This window comes from Bombina bombina, chromosome 6, assembly GCF_027579735.1.
Source record: "Bombina bombina isolate aBomBom1 chromosome 6, aBomBom1.pri, whole genome shotgun sequence".
NCBI classification, from domain to species: Eukaryota; Metazoa; Chordata; class Amphibia; order Anura; family Bombinatoridae; genus Bombina; species Bombina bombina.
Window position 1 is genome coordinate 1,124,856,589 of NC_069504.1, and position 26,719 is coordinate 1,124,883,307.

The 26,719-nt window shown below is 40.9% G+C and overlaps 3 protein-coding genes across 4 annotated transcripts in view; 1 reads left to right on the top strand and 2 right to left on the bottom strand.

Annotated features, from left to right (window-relative positions):
• INTS13 (integrator complex subunit 13) overlaps nucleotides 1-4,114 on the bottom strand; it is a 58,069-nt gene extending 53,955 nt beyond the window's left edge. Inside the window, exon 1 of one of the 2 annotated variants that reach the window (XM_053719091.1) lies at nucleotides 3,824-4,114. The gene's annotated coding sequence lies outside the window, so the exon portion shown is untranslated. The remainder of the gene's footprint in view (nucleotides 1-3,823) is intronic. The other variant, XM_053719092.1, reaches the window with a different exon arrangement.
• LOC128664917 (cuticle protein 16.5-like) lies at nucleotides 2,458-2,880 on the bottom strand. Its single transcript, XM_053719709.1, has one exon. The coding sequence runs from the start codon at nucleotides 2,878-2,880 to the stop codon at nucleotides 2,458-2,460; it is 423 nt and encodes a 140-aa protein (XP_053575684.1).
• The window catches only part of FGFR1OP2 (FGFR1 oncogene partner 2), a 53,376-nt gene continuing 30,756 nt past the window's right edge, over nucleotides 4,100-26,719 (top strand). The window contains exons 1-4 of the mRNA XM_053719093.1: nucleotides 4,100-4,224; nucleotides 5,291-5,429; nucleotides 10,695-10,812; nucleotides 23,094-23,236. Coding sequence (XP_053575068.1) covers nucleotides 5,295-5,429; nucleotides 10,695-10,812; nucleotides 23,094-23,236 — 396 coding nt within the window. The 5' untranslated portion in view covers nucleotides 4,100-4,224; nucleotides 5,291-5,294. The remainder of the gene's footprint in view (nucleotides 4,225-5,290; nucleotides 5,430-10,694; nucleotides 10,813-23,093; nucleotides 23,237-26,719) is intronic.

The window sequence follows — 26,719 nt, forward strand, 5'->3', positions numbered from 1 at the left end:
ACAGAGGTTAAAAGTATATTATAACTGTGTTGGTTATGCAAAACTGGGGAATGGGTAATAAAGGGATTATCTATCTTTTAAAACAATAAAAATTCTGGTGTAGACTGTCCCTTTAAGGCCATACCATAGATCCGGAATAGAAGATGCAGCTACACCGCATCGATGTTGATGAGCTCTAGTGGTATTTGAGTAATCACCGAAAATACATAGGCTTATTCCTTGAAAATATGGCTGCCAAACTCCTCCCCCTCCTCCTTCGTCCCCTTCTCTGATGCTTGTTCATTTTTCAAAGGGTGATGGTTCTGTTTTGTTAATGCACATGCGCATTATCTTCTGCACGCTCGCAAACCGACCGAGGATGTCATTACAATTGGAGGATTCAATTAAAAAGAAGGTTTATACGTAATAGTGGGGGGAGTTTGGCAGCCATATTTTCAAGGAATAAACCTATGTATTTTTGGTGATTACTCGAATACCGTTAGAGCTCATCAACATCGATGCAGTGTAGCTGCATCTTCTATTTCGGATCTATGGTATGGCCTTAAGTTACCACGGGTGTTGAGTGTCCCTTTAACTTCTATAGCGCGTCTATGTAGATAATAAACACAGTGTCTATAAATAACACCAGAAGCTCTGTACTTAGGATGTAGCACTAGAAACATTCTACTTGTATTCATGAATATTTCACTTCATTCTCTGATTCTCATTATACTTTTAAAATCCTCTCAAGGCTCAAATTTTTTTGCACTACACTGACCCTGAATACAGCTGATCATCTGCAATTACCAACTACAAGGCCAATTTTAAACTATACCTTATCTCAGGCCAGCATTTAAAGGGGCAAAAAGTCCAAATAAAACTTTCACGATTGCGATAAAGCATGTCATTTTTACCAACTTTCTACTGTATTTCTTTTATATAATTTGCCTAATTCTTTTGGTATCCTTTATTGAAAAACATATATAGGTAAGCTTAGAAGCAGGAAAGCCTTACTGTGAGCTAGCTGCTGATTGGTGGCTGCACATGCAGTATATATGTTTTTGGCTAACTGGATGTGCTCAGCTAGCTCCCAGTAGTACATACACACTGTGTCACTCTCTGTAACAATCATCATTGGTGCGGAGTGAGAGTGATGGGAGGGAAAGAGGGAGGCGAGTGGATTGGCTCAGTGGCAGGTTACCTACACTATAGAAAAAGATTATGAAGGAAGAGTGAAGGATGGGGCCCTACACTATGGAACGGTAAAGGCTGGTGGGGGAGGACTACACTACAGAAAAATATAACATTCTAAATAATATAAAATAAAAAAAGTTTGTTACTATAAGACTGGCTGTAGTCAGTAGGAGGGTAAGAGAACTGTTGGAGGGAGATCAGGGAGGTGGAGGGTGAGGAGGGAACTCTACACTACAGAAATAAATCAGGGGGTGGGAGGTGTCAGGTGGGAGAGTAATCCCTACACTACAGCAAAAAAATAAGTTTACAATTTTATATATAGTTTGCATAGGTAAATTAAAAAAAAAAGTAAAGGCTCTATTTCTGTTTAAACAGAGTGATAGCACAAATACTAAAAATTCTCTGGTACTTTGGTCAAGTTTTTCTCTGAAATTCCCGGTAGTGACAGGGTTAAAAGCCTTTTCATGGTGTTAGTGATCAGGATACAACAAAGGGGTTTTTTGGTTAAGCACACCACAAAAAAAAGGACTGTTTTATCTTAGCACACATATTGTGGGAGTGATACCGAAGTGACCAAAACTATTACAAGACAACAAAAAGTATCGGTGCACATCCAACCACTTAAGTCCACTTTTTCATGGCATATTTGTACATGCTTCTGTCAGTCAAATATACTTACATAGCTTCTAATAAGATTGGGATCAACATCTCACAACAATATGAGCTTATATTTGAGCTGCAAAAACAAATACTTCTATCTACTAAATATACTTACTGGTTAGTTAGGACCAGTCTAATATGGGGACACCTTGTAAGTGGTGACTGGCTTAGCAGAATATGATCATATTGTGTGACTAAGATCCCTATTTTATTTAAATTTAAACAGGCAATTTTTTGCAGCATAAATATAAGTCAATATTATTGTGAGATGTTTATGCCATGTTATGTTTTTATTTAAATTTAAAGGCATTTTTAACAAGCAAAATTTTTTTTTTATCCCAATCTTATTTGAACTATGTAAGTATATTTAGTAGATAGTATACTTGTTTTTGCAGCTCAAATATAAGCCAATATTATTGTGAGATGTTGATCCCAATCTTATTAGAAGCTATGTAAGTATATTTGACTGACAGAAGCATGTACAAAAATGCCATGAAAAAGTGGACTTAAGTGGTTGGATGTGCACCGATACTTTTTGTTGTCTTGTTAGTGATCAGGAATCACATGCAACACCATGTATTAACCTTAGCTATCTGAGAAGGGGCAACATATTGCATTATCCTCTTAACGGTCAGAAAAAGGGGCAACATACTGCATTATCCTCTTAGCTGCCAGAGAAGGGGCAACATATTGCATTATCCTCTTAGCTGCCAGAGAAGGGGCAACATATTGCATTATCCTCTTAGCTGCCAGAGAAGGGGCAACATACTGCATTAATCTCTTAGCTGCCAGAGAAGGGGCAACATACTGCATTAATCTCTTAGCTGCCAGAGAAGGGGCAACATACTGCATTAATCTCTTAGCTGCCAGAGTAGGGGCAACATACTGCATTAACCTATTAGCTGCCAGGGAAGGGGCAACATACTGCATTAATCTCTTAGCTGCCAGAGAAGGGGCAACATATTGCATTATCCTCTTAGCTGCCAGAGAAGGGGCAACATACTGCATTATCCTCTTAGCTGCCAGAGAAGGGGCAACATACTGCATTAACCAATTAGCTGCCAGAGAAGGGGCAACATATATTGCATTAGCTCCTTTAAAGATGCAGCATATTAAAAAGGGACACTGAACCCAATTTTTTTCTTTTGTGATTCAGATAGAGCATCCAATTTTAAGCAACTTACTTCTATTATCACATTTTCTTCATTCTCTTGGTATCATTATTTGAAAAGCAAGAATGTAAGTTTAGATGCCGGACCATTTTTGGTTAACAACCTGGGTTGTTCTTGCTGATTGGTGGATAAATTCAACCACCAATAAACAAGTGCTGTCCAGGGTCTGAACCAAAAATTGTCTGGCTCCTTAGCTTAGATGCCTTCTTCTTTTTCATATAAAGATAGCAAGAAAACGAATACAAATTGATAATAGGAGTAAATTAGAAAGTTGCTGCTCTATCTGAATCACAAAAGAAAAAAAAAATTGGGTTTAGTGTCCCTTTAAATTCTAGGCAGCCAGACACTGACACTGCACTGACCCATCTGATGCTAAAGAAGACTACAACATGTTGCATTTACTCTTTTGCTGCCAGAGCACACCATTAACACATTGTTATATTACATTACCTGTCTCTGCAACACTGAGCTAACCCCTTCCATGCCAGAGAAAGCTGTGGCACATTATATAAACCCTCAGCTGCCATACATCACTGCAGCATGTTACATTTGTCTCTGAGCACCCAGAGAAAACAACAAGAAATTGTATTAACCCCTTAGCTCTCAGAGGTGACTATAACATATTGTGTTAGCCCATCAGTCTTCAGAAAACAAACCTATGACACAATGTATTAACGTGTGAGCTGCCAGACTATACTATAACATACTGTAACTACACCATGCATCCGGAGCTTATGTTATTGTATACAGCAGTTTGGCAATAAGGTTCCAATGGATACAGTAGCTATGTAGGTCCCTGAATAGTGCAAGTACAGTACCTGTTTGTGGTCCTCTCAGGTGATGAAACTGGTTCTGTCCCCTCAGTCACTGAGGCAGCAGCAGTTCCATGTCTCCCATACAGGCTGCCCTCAGAGCCCCTAACCCGGGGGAACATGAACACCCTCGGGCTGTCACTACCCCTTGCTGCAGGCCTGCCGGGTTTCACTCTGTTTCGCACTGTCTCCAATTTTAGTCCTAACAACCCTCCGTACACTGGCAACGGTCCTACACTGCGCGTGCGTGCATGAAACCACTTGCAAGGAGATAAGCTTCATTTGTCTATCGCGTGCGCAGAAGCTGTGTTTATTTTGTTCTGCACATGCGCAAGGTGTAACTACCCGGCGCGATATGATGACGTAGTGGTTGGAGGTTACTGGGAAACCATCAAGAAAAGTGACAGGTATGTAGTATGAATATATTTTGTATCAAGACTGTATATCTATATATATTATGTATGTATGTTTAATATGTGTGTATATATATATATATATGTTTATGTAATGTGTATGCATGTAGTATATATGTATTTTGTACGTAAGTGTATATCTATATATGTATGTTGTATGTATGTTTAATATGTGTATATATATATATATATATATATTTATGTAAAATGTGTGTGTATATATATATATATATATATATATATATATATATATATATTTATATATGTTTATGTAATGTGAATGCATGTAGTATATATGTATTTTGTACGTAAGTGTATATCTATATATGTTATGTATGTATGTTTAATGTGTGTGTGTGTATATATATATATATATATATGTGTGTGTTTGTATGTAGTATAGGTATGTATCTATGTTTTGTATGTGTGTATATACATATGTGTTATGTATGTAATGCATGTTTAATGTGTGTTTGTATGTAGTATGTGTTTGTATCTATGTGTGTATATACATATATGTGTTATGTGTGTTTGTATACATATATATATTTATATATATATATATATAATGTGTATGTATGTGCTTGTCAGTATTTATGTGTGTGTGTGTATATATATATGTATGTGTGTGTGTGTGTATATATATATGTATGTATGTGTGTGTGTATATATATGTATATATGTGTATATATATATATATATATATATATATATATATATATATTATATATGCATTCGGATCATTGTGAATGTCTGTCGGGCAACTGTTAGCAGGTGTGAGTGCAGAGAGCTCTATATATAGCAGCAGGGAGCCTGCAACCTTGTTAGCAGTAGGTAGGAAACAATGGGAAACAGACTAGTGTACTAGCTATAAATATGTGTTTATATCTACAAATAAATATGATCTGGGTCTTGCAAGGCAAGAAGCATTCGAGCTGCAAGATTTCTGTGTTCATTATATTGTTCTTTTATATAGTTTTGTACACCTGTTGACTTACATTGGAACTATAGATTTTTGATAAAAAAGATTACTTTTTTTACTTTTTTTTTCCCCTCTAAGAGAAATGAGTTGCACACTTGAAAAAGTGCTGTCTGACGCAAAAGCCCTCGTGGAGCGGTTACGAGAGCATGATGGAGCTGCAGAAGCCCTTATTGAGCAAACCACAGTGCTCAACAAACGCGTTGAAGCTATGAAACAGGTTTGTCATAATTTATTGCCATTCAGTCTTCTTGATTTCTACAAATCATATTTCAATCCTCATCTTGTCCACTTTTATTCTAATTATTGTATAGAATTTTCTATCTAAATGTATATAATACATTTAGATAGAAAAGGGTTCAGATGAGAACTAAGCAGAGACCCATTATATGCAGTAACATAAGACGCTAGCTCATATTTACAGTAACATTTAAAATAAAATGAATTTAAAAATGACACAATTGCGTGACATTGCGGTCTTAAATCAATAATTGGAAACAAAGCTAAATCATTTTTAAAATCTTTTAAATGCACTAGAAATAACTCTGTTCTATGTTGGTGCATAAAGTACAAAAAAAGAAGAAATAAAGATATTTCATATCTGTATTCAGTTGTCACATGACTGGTTACATTGCTCCTCTATGAGTGCATCTATGGAACCAATTCCTGAACTGAATCCCACTCAGAGGTTCCACAAACTGCTTTCCCAAAGCTTCATCACTAATAGTATACATTTTTACTTTTTAGATATATGAAGGAAACCCTGTAAAAGAGTGGTTTTAATAAAACTATAAAATAATGTGGCCCTGAGTCAGATCTAGAATGGGTTCCTGAATTCAGCTGAACCACATTCCAAAACTAATAGACTTCCTCATCACAGCCACAGGATTAGTGAGAACACATAGCTTGTCTAATAATTTACCCAGAGGGAAGAGTCAACCCAGCATAAAGCCGTCCTTTAAAGGGACAGTCCAGCCCAAATTGGAATCCACATGGATGTATTTCAGTTTTGAATAGAAGTATTTTTGTAATATACAGGTGTTAGCAAAAATGCTTCTTATAAAAGCTATTGGTGTTTCAAAAATGTATTTAAGTATGCACCGTGCACCAGCATTTTATACACAACATTAGCATCAGCGAGCCTAAGGTGCTTGTGCCATCTGGTAATGATTCAATATATTAGTTACTGACATGATACAAGCCCCACTGGTGCTCTGATCAGCTGCAGTATTTAAAATGCTGGTGCACTGAGAATATCTAGCTATGCCTCACATGCATAACTCTATGGGAGTGAGCACAATGTTATCTATATGGCACACATGAACTAGCAATGTCTGGCTGTGAAAAACTGATAAAATGCACTCAGATAAGAGGCAGAGATTTAGAGGATATAAAGTATATTCAAATAACAGTGTTGGTTGTGCAACGCTGTGGAATGGGTAGTAAAGGTTTAATCTATCTGTAAACAATACAAAAATAATCAAGTAGACTGTTCCTTAAAGGGATAGTGTAGTCAAAATTAAACTTTCATGATTCAGATACAAGAGGTAATGTTAAGCAACTTTCTAAATTACTCCTATTATCATTTTTCCTTCGCTCTCTTGGTATCCTTATTTGAAAAGCAGGAATGTAAGTATCAGAGACGGCCCATTTTTGGCTCAGTACCTGGGTAGTACTTTCTGATTAGTATCTAAACCACCCATTAGTATGGAATATTTCAATAATAATATCTGTACTCAATTGACCTACATAACAACCCATTGTGACAGTGCCACAATATACACATTGCTCTCAATAAGTATATATAGTAATCTCACGCTATTTGCCACCCGTCACCTTTTACCGATTACAATATCAGGTTTTTGCATCAATACATTCAATATACAACTATGGACACGAATATGGTCAGTGCTCCTTAAAATACCGTTATGAATTGATAATGATTCATGCTTTTCTTATATAAGAAATTAAATTGGGATATATCGCAAAAGCCAAAATAACTTATCTAAGTATCTTGGTTTTAAAAAAAAACATTTTCTCAAATATTCTAGATCAACCAGCAATAGACTAATGATAAGGTACATTTTTCTATCAGTCAGAAAAACTTGCACCTGATAAACTTCAAAATCTAGCGAACACAGAACTAGAGGAGAATATTCCCCAGTTTGCATGATAAACTCGTGACAAGTTGTTTGATTTCATTACCACCCAACATTATATATACAAACATTATGTTAGGTTCAATAAATCATCTGTAGTTAGTAGATAAGCCATCGTAGTTTATTAATGTCGATTTAAACACTTCTAGACCCATCAGCAAAGGAATCCTGATAAGGTATACTACATTACAGTTTGAAAAAACTTTACCCCAAAAAAATAAATACATTTTTACATCTGATAAATGTCATATTATAGTGAACATAAAAGAATAAAGTTTTTTCCAGCGTGCGCAAAAAACATTTGAGTTACTTGATCTCACTATCATTTAAATATTATAGGCTCAATTTACACATGATGAAAAACCTACATTAACGAGACAAGCTATTCAGTATCAAAGGATAGCATTTAATTTTTTTATTTTTTGATAAGCCAATCGATTCTATATATATAAACATTTGGACCAGAATAACTCGCATTTGTTAAAGGTCAATTTCTATTGAATACAGTTCTAAAGGATAGTATCTGTTTTCCTAGCCGACGTGACAAAAGTTTTACAAGTCACTTGATTCCACTACCTCTAAACAGAACGCTATGCCCAATGATATACCTAGAATAACGAGAGAAACTAAAATCAACCGATAAGAATACCGCAAAAAACACATGGCTACTCTAGGAATGTACACAAACCACAACCAATCAAAGCAAAGCGGATATGATGTCACGCTAAAAACGGCGATAACATAGATAGGATAGATCACCGCAATACACTGTTATTATGTGACCATTGACTACCAGGGTGAGCCACTTTAACATTAATTGGGTTTGACCTAAAAGACCGTTGACTTTATTCTCACCATCAGGAACCTCAGACGGACTCTCACCACTAGGAAAATAAAGTTTCCTTTTCTACACATTATTAACTTTTGACTTTTATTTGGATCTTCACATTTAGCCTTTTTTAGGGTTCTTGTTTGTTGGTTTACAATCACTGACTTTGTTCTCTTTTTTTCCTTTTTTTTTTTTTGGATCACTGACTTTTTCATTTTTTCCTTTGTAATTTTTTCAATTTTTCACATCATTTTTTTTCACTTTTGAATAAGCAAGTTGACACTGTCTGTTTTCTTTATATTTGCAATCACTAAGGATAATTTTTCACTCCCTTTTTTATACACATTATCACCACCAACACTGGTACACAATATCTCTTACGGTATCCTCCTCCTAGTCGATATCACCAATCCATACATTTGTTTTACTGTATTTTTTAATCCACACATTGGATTGATTTCTTTCAGACATTGTTTGGAATTTTAACTTTCTCATATTTTTATTGGGGCTACTATTATTATTGCCTCTGCATCATTTTATTATTCAGTGTTTTTATATATATAAATTCAATATTCAATTTGTACAAGAGTGGATCCACATCTTATTGTTTTTATTGTCATTTATTACCACTGTACCCACGTAGCATGTTTTATTCTTGTGTAAAGTACTAGATTTACAATTAAAATATTTCTAAATACACACTCTACACATTGTACAACACCTAGTCCATTTGAGGCGCTCTGAACACATTTATTTTCTTAGTAAGTTTTTAAAATTGCATGTAAATCATGAAAGTTTAATTCTGACTTTTATGTCCCTTTAACCCCTTAAGGACAAGGCCATTTTTCAATTTCTTTCCCTTAAGGACCAGGTTGCTTTTTGGTAATTAGAAGGCCGCTAAATGCCACTGCGCACCACACGTGTATTATGCCCAGCAGTGAAGGGGTTAATTAGGGAGCATGTAGGGAGCTTCTAGGGTTAATTTTAGCTGTAGTGTAGTAGACAACCCCAAGTATTGATCTAGACCCATCTTGGTATATTTCATGCCACCATTTCACCGCCAAATGCGATCAAATGAAAAAAAACGTTAAATTTTTCACAATTTTAGGTTTCTCACTGAAATTATTTACAAACAGTTTGTGCAATTATGGCACAAATGATTGTAAATGCTTCTCTGGAATCCACTTTGTTCAGAAATAGCAGACATATATGGCTTTGACGTTGCTTTTTGGTAATTAGAAGGCCGCTAAATGCCGCTGCACATTACACGTGTATTATGGCTAGCAGTGAAGGGGTTAATTAGGTAGTTTGTAGGGAACTTGCAGGGTTAATTTTAGCTTTAGTGTAGATATCAGCCTCCCACCTGACACATCAGACCCCCTGATCCCTCCCAAACAGCTCTCTTCCCTCCCCCACCCCACAATTGTCCCAGTACAAAAATAAAAGGTATATTTGGGCTTTTTTTTTTTTTTCTTTTTAGCAAATTTACATATGTTTTTGTGTAGGATCCCCCCTTAGCCCCCAACCTCACTGATCCCCCACCAAACAGCTCTCTAACCCTCCCCCTCTGCCTTAATGGGCGCCATCTTGGGTACTGGCAGTACCCAGTTTAGTAAAAAAAAGTATGCTTTTTTTAAAAAAAAATTGCCCTTTTCTGTAGTGTCTCCAATAAGCAAGCGCTATCCATGGTGCTGAATCTAAAATGGGCTGGCTGCTAAGATTTACATTCCTGTTTTAAAATAAAGATAGCAAGAGAACGAAGAAAAATTGATAATAGGAGTAAATTAGAAAGTTGTTTAAAATTGCTGCTCTATCTGAATCATGAAAGAAAAAAATTGGGTTCAGTGTCCCTTTAATGCAAGTTTATGAAAGGAAGAGAAAAAACGGACGCTCCTCAACTACGCCCTGTCTGTTCAGAATCAAGTGGCTAAAGTTACAGTGTTCCTGCAGCTATGTATTAAATTAGTAGTTATTCATGTAGCACACTGAATGTTATTGGATGAATATATTTAAAGGGACAGTCAAGTCAAAATTAAACTTCCATGATTCAGATAGGGAATGAAATTTTAAACAACTTTCCAATTTACTTTTATCATCAAATTTTATTTGTTCTCTTGGTATTCTTTTTCTAAACCCTTGAAGGCCACCTCTTATCTGAATGCATTTGACAGTTTTCACAGCTAGAGGGTGTTAGTTCATGTGTGCCATATAGATAACATTGTACTCACGCCCGTGGAGTTATTTATGAGTCAGCACTAATTGGCTAAAATGCAAGTCTGTCAAAATAACTGAAATAAGGGGGCAGTCTGCAGAAGCTTAGACACAAGGTAATCACAGAGGTTAAAAGTATATTAATATAACTGCGTTGGTTGTGCAAAACTGGTGAATGGGTAATAAAGGGATTATCTATCTTTTTAAACAATAACAATTCTGGTGTAGACCGTCCCTTTAACTATTGATAAAGCATGGTTGTGTGAGCATCTGACTTTATATACAGTACCAAGAGGAAATCCAAGAGCTGAATGAAGTAGCCCGACATCGGCCTCGCTCCACTCTGGTGTTGGGTATCCAGCAGGAGAACCGTCAGATCAGAGCATTACAGCAAGAGAATAAAGGTAACGAGACTTACTGCCTGTGTAGTTATTACAGATGGGACCGTGTGTACCAATAGCACATATATACCACTTATCATTGGCTTACTCAGTGTGCTCAGCTAGCTCCCAGTAGTGCAAGAGAATAAAGGTAACGAGACTTACTGCCTGTGTAGTTATTACAGATGGGACCGTGTGTACCAATAGCACATATATACCACTTATCATTGGCTCACTCAGTGTGTTCAGCTAGCTCCCATTAGTGCAGTGCAAGAGAATAAAGGTAACAAGACTTACTGTCGGTGTAGTTATTACAGATGGGACCATGTGTACCAATAGCACCTATATACCACTCAGTGTGCTCAGCTAGCTCCCAGTAGTGCAGTGCAAGAGAATAAAGGTAACAAGACTTACTGTCGGTGTAGTTATTACAGATGGGACCGTGTGTACCAATAGCACATATATACCACTCAGTGTGCTCAGCTAGCTCCCAGTAGTGCAGTGCAAGAGAATAAAGGTAACGAGACTTACTGTCGGTGTAGTTATTACAGATGGGACCATGTGTACCAATAGCACCTATATACCACTTATCATTGGCTCACTCAGTGTGTTCAGCTAGCTCCCAGTAGTGCAGTGCAAGAGAATAAAGGTAACGAGACTTACTGTCGGTGTAGTTATTACAGATGGGACCGTGTGTAGCAATAGCACATATATACCACTCAGTGTGCTCAGCTAGCTCCCAGTAGTGCAAGAGAATAAAGGTAACGAGACTTACTGTCGGTGTAGTTGTTACAGATGGGACCGTGTGTAGCAATAGCACATATATACCACTCAGTGTGCTCAGCTAGCTCCCAGTAGTGCAGTGCAAGAGAATAAAGGTAACAAGACTTACTGTCGGTGTAGTTATTACAGATGGGACCGTGTGTAGCAATAGCACATATATACCACTTATCATTGGCTCACTCAGTGTGTTCAGCTAGTTCCCAGTAGTGCAGTGCAAGAGAATAAAGGTAACGAGACTTACTGTCTGTGTAGTTATTACAGATTCTCTGACCTCTTCTGTGTGTAGCAATAGCACAAATGATCTGTACTTGATACAAGAATGAGCAGCTTATTTATGTGATCAGAGAGCAAGCGACTGATTGTGGTTTGCACATATATACCACTCAGTGTGCTCAGCTAGCTCCCAGTAGTGCAGTGCAAGAGAATAAAGGTAACGAGACTTACTGTCGGTGTAGTTATTACAGATGGGACCGTGTGCAGCAATAGCACAAATGATCTGTACTTGATACAAGAATAAGGCAGCTTATTTATGTGATCAGAGAGCAAGCGACTGATTGTGGTTTGCACATATATATACCACTCAGTGTGCTCAGCTAGCTCCCAGTAGTGCAGTGCAAGAGAATAAAGGTAACAAGACTTACTGTCGGTGTAGTTATTACAGATGGGACCGTGTGCAGCAATAGCACAAATGATCTGTACTTGATACTGTACAAGAATAAGGCAGCTTATTTATGTGATCAGAGAGCAAGCGACTGATTGTGGGTTGCACATATATATACCACTCAGTGTGCTCAGCTAGCTCCCAGTAGTGCAGTGCAAGAGAATAAAGGTAACGAGACTTACTGTCGGTGTAGTTATTACAGATGGGACTGTGTGTAGCAATAGCACAAATGATCTGTACTTGATACAAGAATGAGCAGCTTATTTATGTGATCAGAGAGCAAGCGACTGATTGTGGTTAGCACATATATACCACTCAGTGTGCTCAGCTAGCTCCCAGTAGTGCAGTGCAAGAGAATAAAGGTAACAAGACTTACTGTCGGTGTAGTTATTACAGATGGGACCGTGTGTAGCAATAGCACAAATGATCTGTACTTGATACAAGAATGAGCAGCTTATTTATTTTATCAGAGAGCAGGCGGCTGATTGTGGGTTGCACATATATACCACTCAGTGTGCTCAGCTAGCTCCCAGTAGTGCAGTGCAAGAGAATAAAGCAGTTTTGATATGGTTATGTCTGATTCATGAAAGAAAATTTTTGTTTAATTTTTTTTAAGGTTTATAGAAGCCTTTTAATTTACTCTAATACCCTAAATAACACTTTAATGTATAGGATTATGTCACCTTAGTTGCTCATTCTGATTATTATAACTTTTTAAAGAGACCGGAAAGTTAAACTTTCATGGGTCAGATAGAGCAGCAATTTTAAGAGACTTTTCAATTTATCTAATTTACTTCATTCCCTTGCTATCCTTTGCTGAATTGCATACTTGGGTATGCTCAGTAACAACAATGCACTACTGGGAGCTAGCTGCTTATTAGTGGCTACACACATATGCCTCTTGTCATGGACTCACCAGATTTGCTCAGCTAGCTCCCAGTAGTGCACTATTGCTGACATAACTATGTGACATAACTATTTGTTTAACGCCTGTGCATGGCTCCTACACATAGCGATATGCAATCAACAATGCTGTTGTAACATTTTGAAAGTTTTACAGAATTATTATTTCTCACTTTTAGGTCTTTTAAATGTAATAAATACTAAACCAAACTGTGTTTATTAGTTTCCAGTGAGCAGTAGAACTGGCCAGACTCTGTGTATATTAAAATACTGACATCAACACACAGAGGGCTTTGTTTATCATTTAAGGAGAGGACATATTCACCCCTGTCCTCCCAAGCTCTCCTGCGGCGGGCAGCAACCTGCTGCCGGAATTTAACATTGTACACAAGCGCTATTTTGTGCTCCTGTGCAATCCCCCCCCCCCCTCCTTGCACACGCACAGCCAGTCACGTGGGGAAAGGAGCTGTCAATCATAGGGCAGGGAAGCATTGCTCTGATGACTGCTGCTTGATAAATACTGACTGTAGGTTCTCTAGTGAGGGTTGGAGAAATACTGACTGTAGGTTCTCTTGTGAGGGCTGGAGAAATACTGACTGTAGGTTCTCTTGTGAGGGCTGGAGAAATACTGACTGTAGGTTCTCTTGTGAGGGCTGGAGAAATACTGACTGTAGGTTCTCTTGTGAGGGCTGGAGAAATACTGACTGTAGGTTCTCTTATGTGGGCTGGAGAAATACTGACTGTAGGTTCTCTTGTGTCTGATGAACGCTGCTTGATAAATACTGACTGTAGGTTCTCTTGTAAGGGCTGGAGAAATACTGACTGTTGGTTCTCTTGTGTCTGATGACCGCTGCTTGATAAATACTGACTGTAGGTTCTCTTGTGAGGGCTGGAGAAATACTGACTGTTGGTTCTCTTGTGTCTGATGACCGCTGCTTGATAAATACTGACTGTAGGTTCTCTTGTGAGGGCTGGAGAAATACTGACTGTTGGTTCTCTTGTGTCTGATGAATGCTGCTTGATAAATACTGACTGTAGGTTCTCTTGTGAGGGCTGGAGAAATACGGACCGTAGGTTCTCTTGTGAGGGCTGGAGAAATATTGACTGTAGGTTTTCTTGTGTCTGATGACCGCTGCTTGATAAATACTGACTGTAGGTTCTCTTGTGAGGGCTGGAGAATTACTGACTGTAGGTTCTCTTGTGAGGGCTGGAGAAATACTGACTGTAGGTTCTCTTGTGAGGGCTGGAGAAATACTGACTGTAGGTTCTCTTGTGAGGGCTGGAGAAATGCTGACTGTAGGTTCTCTTGTGAGGACTGGAGAAATGCTGACTGTAGGTTCTCTTGTGAGGGCTGGAGAAATGCTGACTGTAGGTTCTCTTGTGAGGGCTGGAGAAATGCTGACTGTAGGTTCTCTTGTGAGGGCTGGAGAAATGCTGACTGTAGGTTCTCTTGTGAGGGCTAGAGAAATGCTGACTGTAGGTTCTCTTGTGAGGGCTGGAGAAATGCTGACTGTAGGTTCTCTTGTGAGGGCTGGAGAAATGCTGACTGTAGGTTCTCTTGTGAGGGCTGGAGAAATGCTGACTGTAGGTTCTCTTGTGAGGGCTGGAGAAATGCTGACTGTAGGTTCTCTTGTGAGGGCTAGAGAAATGCTGACTGTAGGTTCTCTTGTGAGGGCTAGATAAATGCTGACTGTAGGTTCTCTTGTGAGGACTGGAGAAATGCTGACTGTAGGTTCTCTTGTGAGGGCTGGAGAAATGCTGACTGTAGGTTCTCTTGTGAGGGCTGGAGAAATGCTGACTGTAGGTTCTCTTGTGAGGGCTGGAGAAATGCTGACTGTAGGTTCTCTTGTGAGGGCTGGAGAAATGCTGACTGTAGGTTCTCTTGTGAGGGCTGGAGAAATGCTGACTGTAGGTTCTCTTGTGAGGGCTGGAGAAATGCTGACTGTAGGTTCTCTTGTGAGGGCTGGAGAAATGCTGACTGTAGGTTCTCTTGTGAGGGCTGGAGAAATGCTGACTGTAGGTTCTCTTGTGAGGGCTGGAGAAATGCTGACTGTAGGTTCTCTTGTGAGGGCTGGAGAAATGCTGACTGTAGGTTCTCTTGTGAGGGCTGGAGAAATGCTGACTGTAGGTTCTCTTGTGAGGGCTGGAGAAATGCTGACTGTAGGTTCTCTTGTGAGGGCTGGAGAAATGCTGACTGTAGGTTCTCTTGTGAGGGCTGGAGAAATGCTGACTGTAGGTTCTCTTGTGAGGGCTGGAGAAATGCTGACTGTAGGTTCTCTTGTGAGGGCTGGAGAAATGCTGACTGTAGGTTCTCTTGTGAGGGCTGGAGAAATGCTGACTGTAGGTTCTCTTGTGAGGGCTGGAGAAATGCTGACTGTAGGTTCTCTTGTGAGGGCTGGAGAAATGCTGACTGTAGGTTCTCTTGTGAGGGCTGGAGAAATGCTGACTGTAGGTTCTCTTGTGAGGGCTGGAGAAATGCTGACTGTAGGTTCTCTTGTGAGGGCTGGAGAAATGCTGACTGTAGGTTCTCTTGTGAGGGCTGGAGAAATGCTGACTGTAGGTTCTCTTGTGAGGGCTGGAGAAATGCTGACTGTAGGTTCTCTTGTGAGGGCTGGAGAAATGCTGACTGTAGGTTCTCTTGTGAGGGCTGGAGAAATGCTGACTGTAGGTTCTCTTGTGAGGGGCTGGAGAAATGCTGACTGTAGGTTCTCTTGTGAGGGCTGGAGAAATGCTGACTGTAGGTTCTCTTGTGAGGGCTGGAGAAATGCTGACTGTAGGTTCTCTTGTGAGGGCTGGAGAAATGCTGACTGTAGGTTCTCTTGTGAGGGCTGGAGAAATGCTGACTGTAGGTTCTCTTGTGAGGGCTGGAGAAATGCTGACTGAAGGTTCTCTTGTGAGGGCTGGAGAAATGCTGACTGTAGGTTCTCTTGTGAGGGCTGGAGAAATGCTGACTGTAGGTTCTCTTGTGAGGGCTGGAGAAATGCTGACTGTAGGTTCTCTTGTGAGGGCTGGAGAAATGCTGACTCTAGGTTCTCTTGTGAGGGCTGGAGAAATGCTGACTGTAGGTTCTCTTGTGAGGGCTGGAGAAATACTGACTGTAGGTTCTCTTGTGTCTGATGACCGCTGCTTGATAAATACTGACTAGGTTCTCTTGTGAGGGCTAGAGAAATACTGACTGTAGGTTCTCTTGTGAGGGCTGGAGAAATACTGACTGTAGGTTCTCTTGTGAGGGCTGGAGAAATACTGACTGTAGGTTCTCTTGTGAGGGCTGGAGAAATACTGACTGTAGGTTCTCTTGTGAGGGCTGGAGAAATACTGACTGTAGGTTCTCTTGTGTCTGATGACCGCTGCTTGATAAATACTGACTGTAGGTTCTCTTGTGAGGGCTGGAGAAATACTGACTGTAGGTTCTCTTGTGAGGGCTGGAGAAATACTGACTGTAGGTTCTCTTGTGTCTGATGACCGCTGCTTGATAAATACTGACTGTAGGTTCTCTTGTGAGGGCTGGAGAAATACTGACTAGGTTCTCTTGTGAGGGCTGGAGAAATACTGACTGTAGGTTCTCTTGTGAGGGCTGGAGAAATGCTGACTGTAGGTTCTCTTGTGAGGGCTGGAGAAATGCTGACTGTAGGTTCTCTTGTGAGGGCTGGAGAAATGCTGACTGTAGGTTCTCTTGTGAGGGCTGGAGAAATACTGACTGTAGGTTCTCTTGTGAGGGCTGGAGAAATACTGACTGTAGGTTCTCTTGTGTCTGATGAACGCTGCTTGATAAATACTGACTGTAGGTTCTCTTGTAAGGGCTGGAGAAATACTGACTGTTGGTTCTCTTGTGTCTGATGACCGCTGCTTGATAAATACTGACTGTAGGTTCTCTTGTGAGGGCTGGAGAAATACTGACTGTTGGTTCTCTTGTGTCTGATGACCGCTGCTTGATAAATACTGACTGTAGGTTCTCTTGTGAGGGCTGGAGAAATACTGACTGTTGGTTCTCTTGTGTCTGATGAATGCTGCTTGATAAATACTGACTGTAGGTTCTCTTGTGAGGGCTGGAGAAATACGGACTGTAGGTTCTCTTGTGAGGGCTGGAGAAATATTGACTGTAGGTTCTCTTGTGTCTGATGACCGCTGCTTGATAAATACTGACTGTAGGTTCTCTTGTGAGGGCTGGAGAATTACTGACTGTAGGTTCTCTTGTGAGGGCTGGAGAAATGCTGACTGTAGGTTCTCTTGTGAGGGCTAGAGAAATGCTGACTGTAGGTTCTCTTGTGAGGGCTAGATAAATGCTGACTGTAGGTTCTCTTGTGAGGACTGGAGAAATGCTGACTGTAGGTTCTCTTGTGAGGGCTGGAGAAATGCTGACTGTAGGTTCTCTTGTGAGGGCTGGAGAAATGCTGACTGTAGGTTCTCTTGTGAGGGCTGGAGAAATGCTGACTGTAGGTTCTCTTGTGAGGGCTGGAGAAATGCTGACTGTAGGTTCTCTTGTGAGGGCTGGAGAATTGCTGACTGTAGGTTCTCTTGTGAGGGCTGGAGAAATGCTGACTGTAGGTTCTCTTGTGAGGGCTGGAGAAATGCTGACTGTAGGTTCTCTTGTGAGGGCTGGAGAAATGCTGACTGTAGGTTCTCTTGTGAGGGCTGGAGAAATGCTGACTGTAGGTTCTCTTGTGAGGGCTGGAGAAATGCTGACTGTAGGTTCTCTTGTGAGGGCTGGAGAAATGCTGACTGTAGGTTCTCTTGTGAGGGCTGGAGAAATGCTGACTGTAGGTTCTCTTGTGAGGGCTGGAGAAATGCTGACTGTAGGTTCTCTTGTGAGGGCTGGAGAAATGCTGACTGTAGGTTCTCTTGTGAGGGCTGGAGAAATGCTGACTGTAGGTTCTCTTGTGAGGGCTGGAGAAATGCTGACTGTAGGTTCTCTTGTGAGGGCTGGAGAAATGCTGACTGTAGGTTCTCTTGTGAGGGCTGGAGAAATGCTGACTGTAGGTTCTCTTGTGAGGGCTGGAGAAATGCTGACTGTAGGTTCTCTTGTGAGGGCTGGAGAAATGCTGACTGTAGGTTCTCTTGTGAGGGCTGGAGAAATGCTGACTGTAGGTTCTCTTGTGAGGGCTGGAGAAATGCTGACTGTAGGTTCTCTTGTGAGGGCTGGAGAAATGCTGACTGTAGGTTCTCTTGTGAGGGCTGGAGAAATGCTGACTGTAGGTTCTCTTGTGAGGGCTGGAGAAATGCTGACTGTAGGTTCTCTTGTGAGGGCTGGAGAAATGCTGACTGTAGGTTCTCTTGTGAGGGCTGGAGAAATGCTGACTGTAGGTTCTCTTGTGAGGGCTGGAGAAATGCTGACTGTAGGTTCTCTTGTGAGGGCTGGAGAAATGCTGACTGTAGGTTCTCGTGTGAGGGCTGGAGAAATGCTGACTGTAGGTTCTCTTGTGAGGGCTGGAGAAATGCTGACTGTAGGTTCTCTTGTGAGGGCTGGAGAAATGCTGACTGTAGGTTCTCTTGTGAGGGCTGGAGAAATGCTGACTGAAGGTTCTCTTGTGAGGGCTGGAGAAATGCTGACTGTAGGTTCTCTTGTGAGGGCTGGAGAAATGCTGACTGTAGGTTCTCTTGTGAGGGCTGGAGAAATGCTGACTGTAGGTTCTCTTGTGAGGGCTGGAGAAATACTGACTGTAGGTTCTCTTGTGTCTGATGACCGCTGCTTGATAAATACTGACTAGGTTCTCTTGTGAGGGCTAGAGAAATACTGACTGTAGGTTCTCTTGTGAGGGCTGGAGAAATACTGACTGTAGGTTCTCTTGTGAGGGCTGGAGAAATACTGACTGTAGGTTCTCTTGTGAGGGCTGGAGAAATACTGACTGTAGGTTCTCTTGTGAGGGCTGGAGAAATACTGACTGTAGGTTCTCTTGTGTCTGATGACCGCTGCTTGATAAATACTGACTGTAGGTTTTCTTGTGAGGGCTGGAGAAATACTGACTGTAGGTTCTCTTGTGAGGGCTGGAGAAATACTGACTGTAGGTTCTCTTGTGTCTGATGACCGCTGCTTGATAAATACTGACTGTAGGTTCTCTTGTGAGGGCTGGAGAAATACTGACTAGGTTCTCTTGTGAGGGCTGGAGAAATGCTGACTGTAGGTTCTCTTGTGAGGGCTGGAGAAATGCTGACTGTAGGTTCTCTTGTGAGGGCTGGAGAAATGCTGACTGTAGGTTCTCTTGTGAGGGCTGGAGAAATGCTGACTGTAGGTTCTCTTGTGAGGGCTGGAGAAATGCTGACTGTAGGTTCTCTTGTGAGGGCTGGAGAAATGCTGACTGTAGGTTCTCTTGTGAGGGCTGGAGAAATGCTGACTGTAGGTTCTCTTGTGAGGGCTGGAGAAATGCTGACTGTAGGTTCTCTTGTGAGGGCTGGAGAAATGCTGACTGTAGGTTCTCTTGTGAGGGCTGGAGAAATGCTGACTGTAGGTTCTCTTGTGAGGGCTGGAGAAATGCTGACTGTAGGTTCTCTTGTGAGGGCTGGAGAAATGCTGACTGTAGGTTCTCTTGTGAGGGCTGGAGAAATGCTGACTGTAGGTTCTCTTGTGAGGGCTGGAGAAATGCTGACTGTAGGTTCTCTTGTGAGGGCTGGAGAAATGCTGACTGTAGGTTCTCTTGTGAGGGCTGGAGAAATGCTGACTGTAGGTTCTCTTGTGAGGGCTGGAGAAATGCTGACTGTAGGTTCTCTTGTGAGGGCTGGAGAAATGCTGACTGTAGGTTCTCTTGTGAGGGCTGGAGAAATGCTGACTGTAGGTTCTCTTGTGAGGGCTGGAGAAATGCTGACTGTAGGTTCTCTTGTGAGGGCTGGAGAAATGCTGACTGTAGGTTCTCTTGTGAGGGCTGGAGAAATGCTGACTGTAGGTTCTCTTGTGAGGGCTGGAGAAATGCTGACTGTAGGTTCTCTTGTGAGGGCTGGAGAAATGCTGACTGTAGGTTCTCTTGTGAGGGCTGGAGAAATGCTGACTGTAGGTTCTCTTGTGAGGGCTGGAGAAATGCTGACTGTAGGTTCTCTTGTGAGGGCTGGAGAAATGCTGACTGTAGGTTCTCTTGTGAGGGCTGGAGAAATGCTGACTGTAGGTTCTCTTGTGAGGGCTGGAGAAATGCTGACTGTAGGTTCTCTTGTGAGGGCTGGAGAAATGCTGACTGTAGGTTCTCTTGTGAGGGCTGGAGAAATGCTGACTGTAGGTTCTCTTGTGAGGGCTGGAGAAATGCTGACTGTAGGTTCTCTTGTGAGGGCTGGAGAAATGCTGACTGTAGGTTCTCTTGTGAGGGCTGGAGAAATGCTGACTGTAGGTTCTCTTGTGAGGGCTGGAGAAATGCTGACTGTAGGTTCTCTTGTGAGGGCTGGAGAAATGCTGACTGTAGGTTCTCTTGTGAGGGCTGGAGAAATGCTGACTGTAGGTTCTCTTGTGAGGGCTGGAGAAATGCTGACTGTAGGTTCTCTTGTGAGGGCTGGAGAAATGCTGACTGTAGGTTCTCTTGTGAGGGCTGGAGAAATGCTGACTGTAGGTTCTCTTGTGAGGGCTGGAGAAATGCTGACTGTAGGTTCTCTTGTGAGGGCTGGAGAAATGCTGACTGTAGGTTCTCTTGTGAGGGCTGGAGAAATGCTGACTGTAGGTTCTCTTGTGAGGGCTGGAGAAATACTGACTGCAGGTTCTCTTGTGTCTGATGACCGCTGCTTGATAAATACTGACTGTAGGTTCTCTTGTGAGGGCTGGAGAAATGTTGACTGTAGGTTCTCTTGTGAGGGCTGGAGAAATGCTGACTGTAGGTTCTCTTGTGAGGGCTGGAGAAATACTGACTGCAGGTTCTCTTGTGTCTGATGACCGCTGCTTGATAAATACTGACTGTAGGTTCTCTTGTGAGGGCTGGAGAAATGCTGACTGTAGGTTCTCTTGTGAGGGCTGGAGAAATGCTGACTGTAGGTTCTCTTGTGAGGGCTGGAGAAATGTTGACTGTAGGTTCTCTTGTGAGGGCTGGAGAAATGCTGACTATAGGTTCTCTTGTGAGGGCTGGAGAAATGCTGACTGTAGGTTCTCTTGTGAGGGCTGGAGAAATACTGACTGTAGGTTCTCTTGTGTCTGATGACCGCTGCTTGATAAATACTGACTGTAGGTTCTCTTGTGAGGGATGGAGAAATACTGACTAGGTTCTCTTGTGAGGGCTAGAGAAATACTGACTGTAGGTTCTCTTGTGAGGGCTGGAGAAATACTGACTGTAGGTTCTCGTGAGGGCTGGAGAAATACTGACTGTAGGTTCTCTTGTGAGGGCTGGAGAAATACTGACTGTAGGTTCTCTTGTGAGGGCTGGAGAAATACTGACTGTAGGTTCTCTTGTGAGGGCTGGAGAAATACTGACTGTAGGTTCTCTTGTGAGGGCTGGAGAAATACTGACTGTAGGTTCTCTTGTGAGGGCTGGAGAAATACTGACTGTAGGTTCTCTTGTGAGGGCTGGAGAAATACTGACTGTAGGTTCTCTTGTGAGGGCTGGAGAAATACTGACTGTAGGTTCTCTTGTGAGGGCTGGAGAAATACTGACTGTAGGTTCTCTTGTGAGGGCTGGAGAAATACTGACTGTAGATTCTCTTGTGTCTGATGACCGCTGCTTGATAAATACTGACTGTAGGTTCTCTTGTGAGGGCTGGAGAAATGCTGACTGTAGGTTCTCTTGTGAGGGCTGGAGAAATACTGGCTGTAGGTTCTTTTGTGAGGGCTGGAGAAATACTGACTGTAGGTTCTCTTGTGAGGGCTGGAGAAATACTGACTGTAGGTTCTCTTGTGAGGGCTGGAGAAATACTGACTGTAGGTTCTCTTGTGAGGGCTGGAGAAATACTGACTGTAGGTTCTCTTGTGAGGGCTGGAGAAATACTGACTGTAGGTTCTCTTGTGAGGGCTGGAGAAATACTGACTGTAGGTTCTCTTGTGAGGGCTGGAGAAATACTGACTATAGGTTCTCTTGTGAGGGCTGGAGAAATACTGACTGTAGGTTCTCTTGTGAGGGCTGGAGAAATACTGACTGTAGGTTCTCTTGTGAGGGCTGGAGAAATACTGACTGTAGGTTCTCTTGTGTCTGATGACCGCTGCTTGATAAATACTGACTGTAGGTTCTCTTGTGAGGGCTGGAGAAATGCTGACTGTAGGTTCTCTTGTGAGGGCTGGAGAAATGCTGACTGTAGGTTCTCTTGTGAGGGCTGGAGAAATGCTGACTGTAGGTTCTCTTGTGAGGGCTGGAGAAATACTGACTGTAGGTTCTCTTGTGAGGGCTGGAGAAATACTGACTGTAGGTTCTCTTGTGAGGGCTGGAGAAATACTGACTGTAGGTTCTCTTGTGAGGGCTGGAGAAATACTGACTGTAGGTTCTCTTGTGAGGGCTGGAGAAATACTGACTGTAGGTTCTCTTGTGAGGGCTGGAGAAATACTGACTGTAGGTTCTCTTGTGAGGGCTGAAGAAATACTGACTGTAGGTTCTCTTGTGAGGGCTGGAGAAATACTGACTGTAGGTTCTCTTGTGAGGGCTGGAGAAATACTGACTGCAGGTTCTCTTGTGAGGGCTGGAGAAATACTGACTGTAGGTTCTCTTGTGTCTGATGACCACTGCTTGATAAATACTGACTGTAGGTTCTCTTGTGAGGGCTGGAGAAATACTGACTGTAGGTTCTCTTGTGAGGGCTGGAGAAATACTGACTGTAGGTTCTCTTGTGAGGGCTGGAGAAATACTGACTGTAGGTTCTCTTGTGAGGGCTGGAGAAATACTGACTGTCGGTTCTCTTGTGAGGGCTGGAGAAATACTGACTGTAGGTTCTCTTGTGTCTGATGACCGCTGCTTGATAAATACTGACTGTAGGTTCTCTTGTGAGGGCTGTAGAAATGGAGCCCATAATGTTCCTCATCCAGCTTCACTCTTGCTTGTCTGGTCTATTATATATTGATTTAAACCTTTTATAGAATTACGGACATCTCTTGAAGAGCATCAGTCAGCGCTGGAGCTTATCATGAGCAAATACAGAGAGCAGATGTTCAGGCTGCTGATGACCAGCAAGAAGGAGGATCCTGGAATCGTTATGAAGTTGAAGGAGCAGCATTCCAAGGTACAAAAGTATGCTTAAAGGGACATGAAAGTCAGCAGTTTTCTTTCATGATTCAGAACATACAGTTTTAAACAAGCCTCTAATTTTGTTGAATCTTTTGTTGAAAAGCAGGGACATAAGCTCATGAGCGTGCACGTGTCTAGAGCACTATATGGCAGCAATTTTGTAAAGAGCACTAGATGGCATCACTATTTCCTGTCATGTAATGCTCTGGACAACTAGCTAGGTATCTCTTCAACAAAGAATAACATGGAAACAAAGCAAGCAATAGAAGTAAATTAGAAGCTTTTTTTAAATGGTTTATTCTGTCTGAAACACAAAAGAACATCTTTGTGTTTCATATCCCTTTAACTTTCATGTTTAAATAGAGCATGCTACATTAAGGCACTGTTTAATGTACTCCTCCCAGTAGTGCTTTGCTGCCCTAGAACAATAGCTGAATAATAAAATGCTCTAACACAGAGCATTTATTTGCATTTTATGTCCCTTTAATATAATCTGATACATCTTGAGAATATGTTTTTGTTCTTTGGATCAGTTTGTTATATTGGAAAATCTAATCATGTGACAGCTGGAAATAAAATGTAACAATTTTAAGGATCAGGTAAAGGGTGTTCTGTAGTCAAACCAAACTTGTTATTCTGTTATAGTAAATGCTCACTAAACATTAATTTGTAGTAGTAATTTGTAGAGCGCCAACAGATTCGGCAGCGCTATAAACATAGGTATTGTAGCATTAATAGAGAACAAATAGGTAGAGGGCCCAGCCAAGAGTTGCACTGTTGTAAATCAGATCTCATGCAGGTGATCTACAAAACAGCTGTCCGTTTAGGTTTCATGCTAAGGGGGTTCAAGGGGATGACGAAAGGAGGTGAGGAACAAAGGTACCAGAAGGTTTTTGTATATTATATGCATCCCTGAACAGTAGAGTTTTTTTTTTTTTTCAAATATTTTTTTTATTGAAGTTAAAACATATATCATCTAAACAAGGACTCGCCCTAAGGCAAAGGTTACAACAACAAAAAATAGTACATTGTCTATACCAAGGCATTATTAAGAAAGCAATATGCACATACAGGAAGAAAAAATACATTTCAGGTCTGGTTATGAAGATAGACAATATCTTTGGCGAGATTAAATATAACTTCTTTTTATATTATCAGCGTATGAGCTCCACATTCTAATAAAATATTACCTAATACCAAAATATCAGCCTGTGGAGGGTTCAAAAAAGTATCAGCCACTCTTGGGCTGAGATATATAAGGGGAAGGGGATATTCAGCGGGTAAGCACCGCTATATGTATAGGAGAAGGGGGTGGGAGGACGAAGCCAACTATAAATGTAAGTAGCATAGGGCACCTGGAGTGAGCTTAGGAGTACCCAAATGTAGAGACCGTAGGCCTGGCAGCTGGATTACTAAAAAGATAGATCAGATATGCCTTGGGAAATTAGTCTATTTAAGAGTAGGTAGTGGGGTAAAGTGACATCTTAATGCTAGGCGAAGTAGCTAAATAGTGGCTAAAGGCTACTCTGCTGATTCTTTTAGGGAGACTCAAACGTTACAAAAATAGACAATAGAGAAATGCATGCATGTCACACTGATAGTAATTCACATAGGTGTTCAGGACTGGCCTAACGATTAATGCAACAGGTAATATATAAACTTATCCAAACATTGCAGATCAAATGTGTCTGCTAGCTGAGAAGGAGTATGATACATAATACACTTTCAACATAACATTTGAAAAGATAGTGAACGGTTATGTCTGGGACATATAAGAACAAGCATTTCTCATACGCTCTTGCGTGGGGACAGTAAATCCTTAAGGAAACTGTGCATCCTTTTACATACCGACTTAGCAGAACTCTATGGCTTTAGATATATAGAACATAACCAAAATTTGGATGGACTTAGAAAAACAGAACATTTAAATCTCAGTATGCTGAGTATATAGGGAGCATTACAGCAGATAGACCTAAATATATGTCACAAAATGGAACAGTCTTCCATATCTATATTGACACCCCAAGCTTATCATAGTGCAGCTATGCATGAGACAGAAATATATGAGCAGTATACATTAGGAGAGTAAATGACCTCTAATAAAAAGTAACATTAAGAAATTAAGATATAAACAACCTATAGGATACAATCAATATTCCAATTGCTTAAGTCAGAGATCATTAGCTGTAGATTAGGTAGAATAGGCTTATCTGTTAACTCTAGGTTTAAGTCACTTTTTAACTTTGAAAGTATCTGGGTGCATCAGGTTTCTCAGTCTTGATAAAGGATAGCAGACCCAACTTGTCAAACATATATCATCACAGCAGATAGACCTAAATATATGTCACAAAATGGAGAAATCTTCCATATCTATATTGACATCCCAAGCTTATAATAGTGCAGCTATGCATGAGACAGAAATATATGAGCAGTATACATTAGGAGAGTAAAGACCTCTAATAAAGAGTAACATTAAGAAATTAAGATATAAACAACCCATAAGTTACAATTAACATTCTAATTTCTTTAGTCACTTAGTAGTGTTGATAAGTAGAGGTAAGGAGGGGCTGTTTAACTAGAATTAGTTGATATTGGGAATGTCTTTCAACGTAAGAAAGTTGGGTGTGCTATGCCTCATTAAAGTAGTGAATATCTTTAGAGCTCTTTAGATCTATAGTGTTACTGCGCATTAAACTAGCTAGATATCCATATTCTTAGGGTGGGGTACAGATTAGTTTACTGAATATGATGCAAACCTTCTGGGAGGGATTAACATCTGTACAGGGCTCTATCAGGGACATATGGGGCCCATTAAATATAGAGAACCTTGGCTACAGCTATGGCTATAGCAAGGATTACTGCTAGCACATATATAAAAAGGACAGTTAATGACATTTGCAGTAGGAAAATAGAAATGCAAGCATCAAGGCTCACTACATACAGCTCTATATCCACCACCAAGTCGTATCTTAACCTTATAAATTGTGACAGTTTAAACAGAATGGCAATAAAAATAAAATAGGAAATAAAATAGCATGTAGAAGCTAACATTAGTACTAGACCCAGCTTATCCACATATCAACAGTCCCTAAATGAAGCTCTTAAGGAGGGGGACTCAAAGTTGTAATAATTCCAAAAATATGCAGTGTACATGTAATATAAACATATGGCATCTGACACTTTATAAAAACAAAACTGGAGCAAACAAAAACACAGACTTAGATAACCTTAGATTAAGCAGGATGAGCTAAAAAAGGTAGTCTGACCCTCATTTAAACATAAAACTAAATAGTTATCATTGGTAAATTGAGAGCTATAGAAAAGGTCAATACAAACTACATATTTACGCTGGAATAGAGTAATTTGTCACAGTTGATGCAGCCATGTAAGGCAATCCTAACACATCTTCAAAGTTAGGTATAGGGACATAGAGCAAGCAATCTTCTGTGTAGTGCCGCAAAGGGCTAGAAGTGTCCAT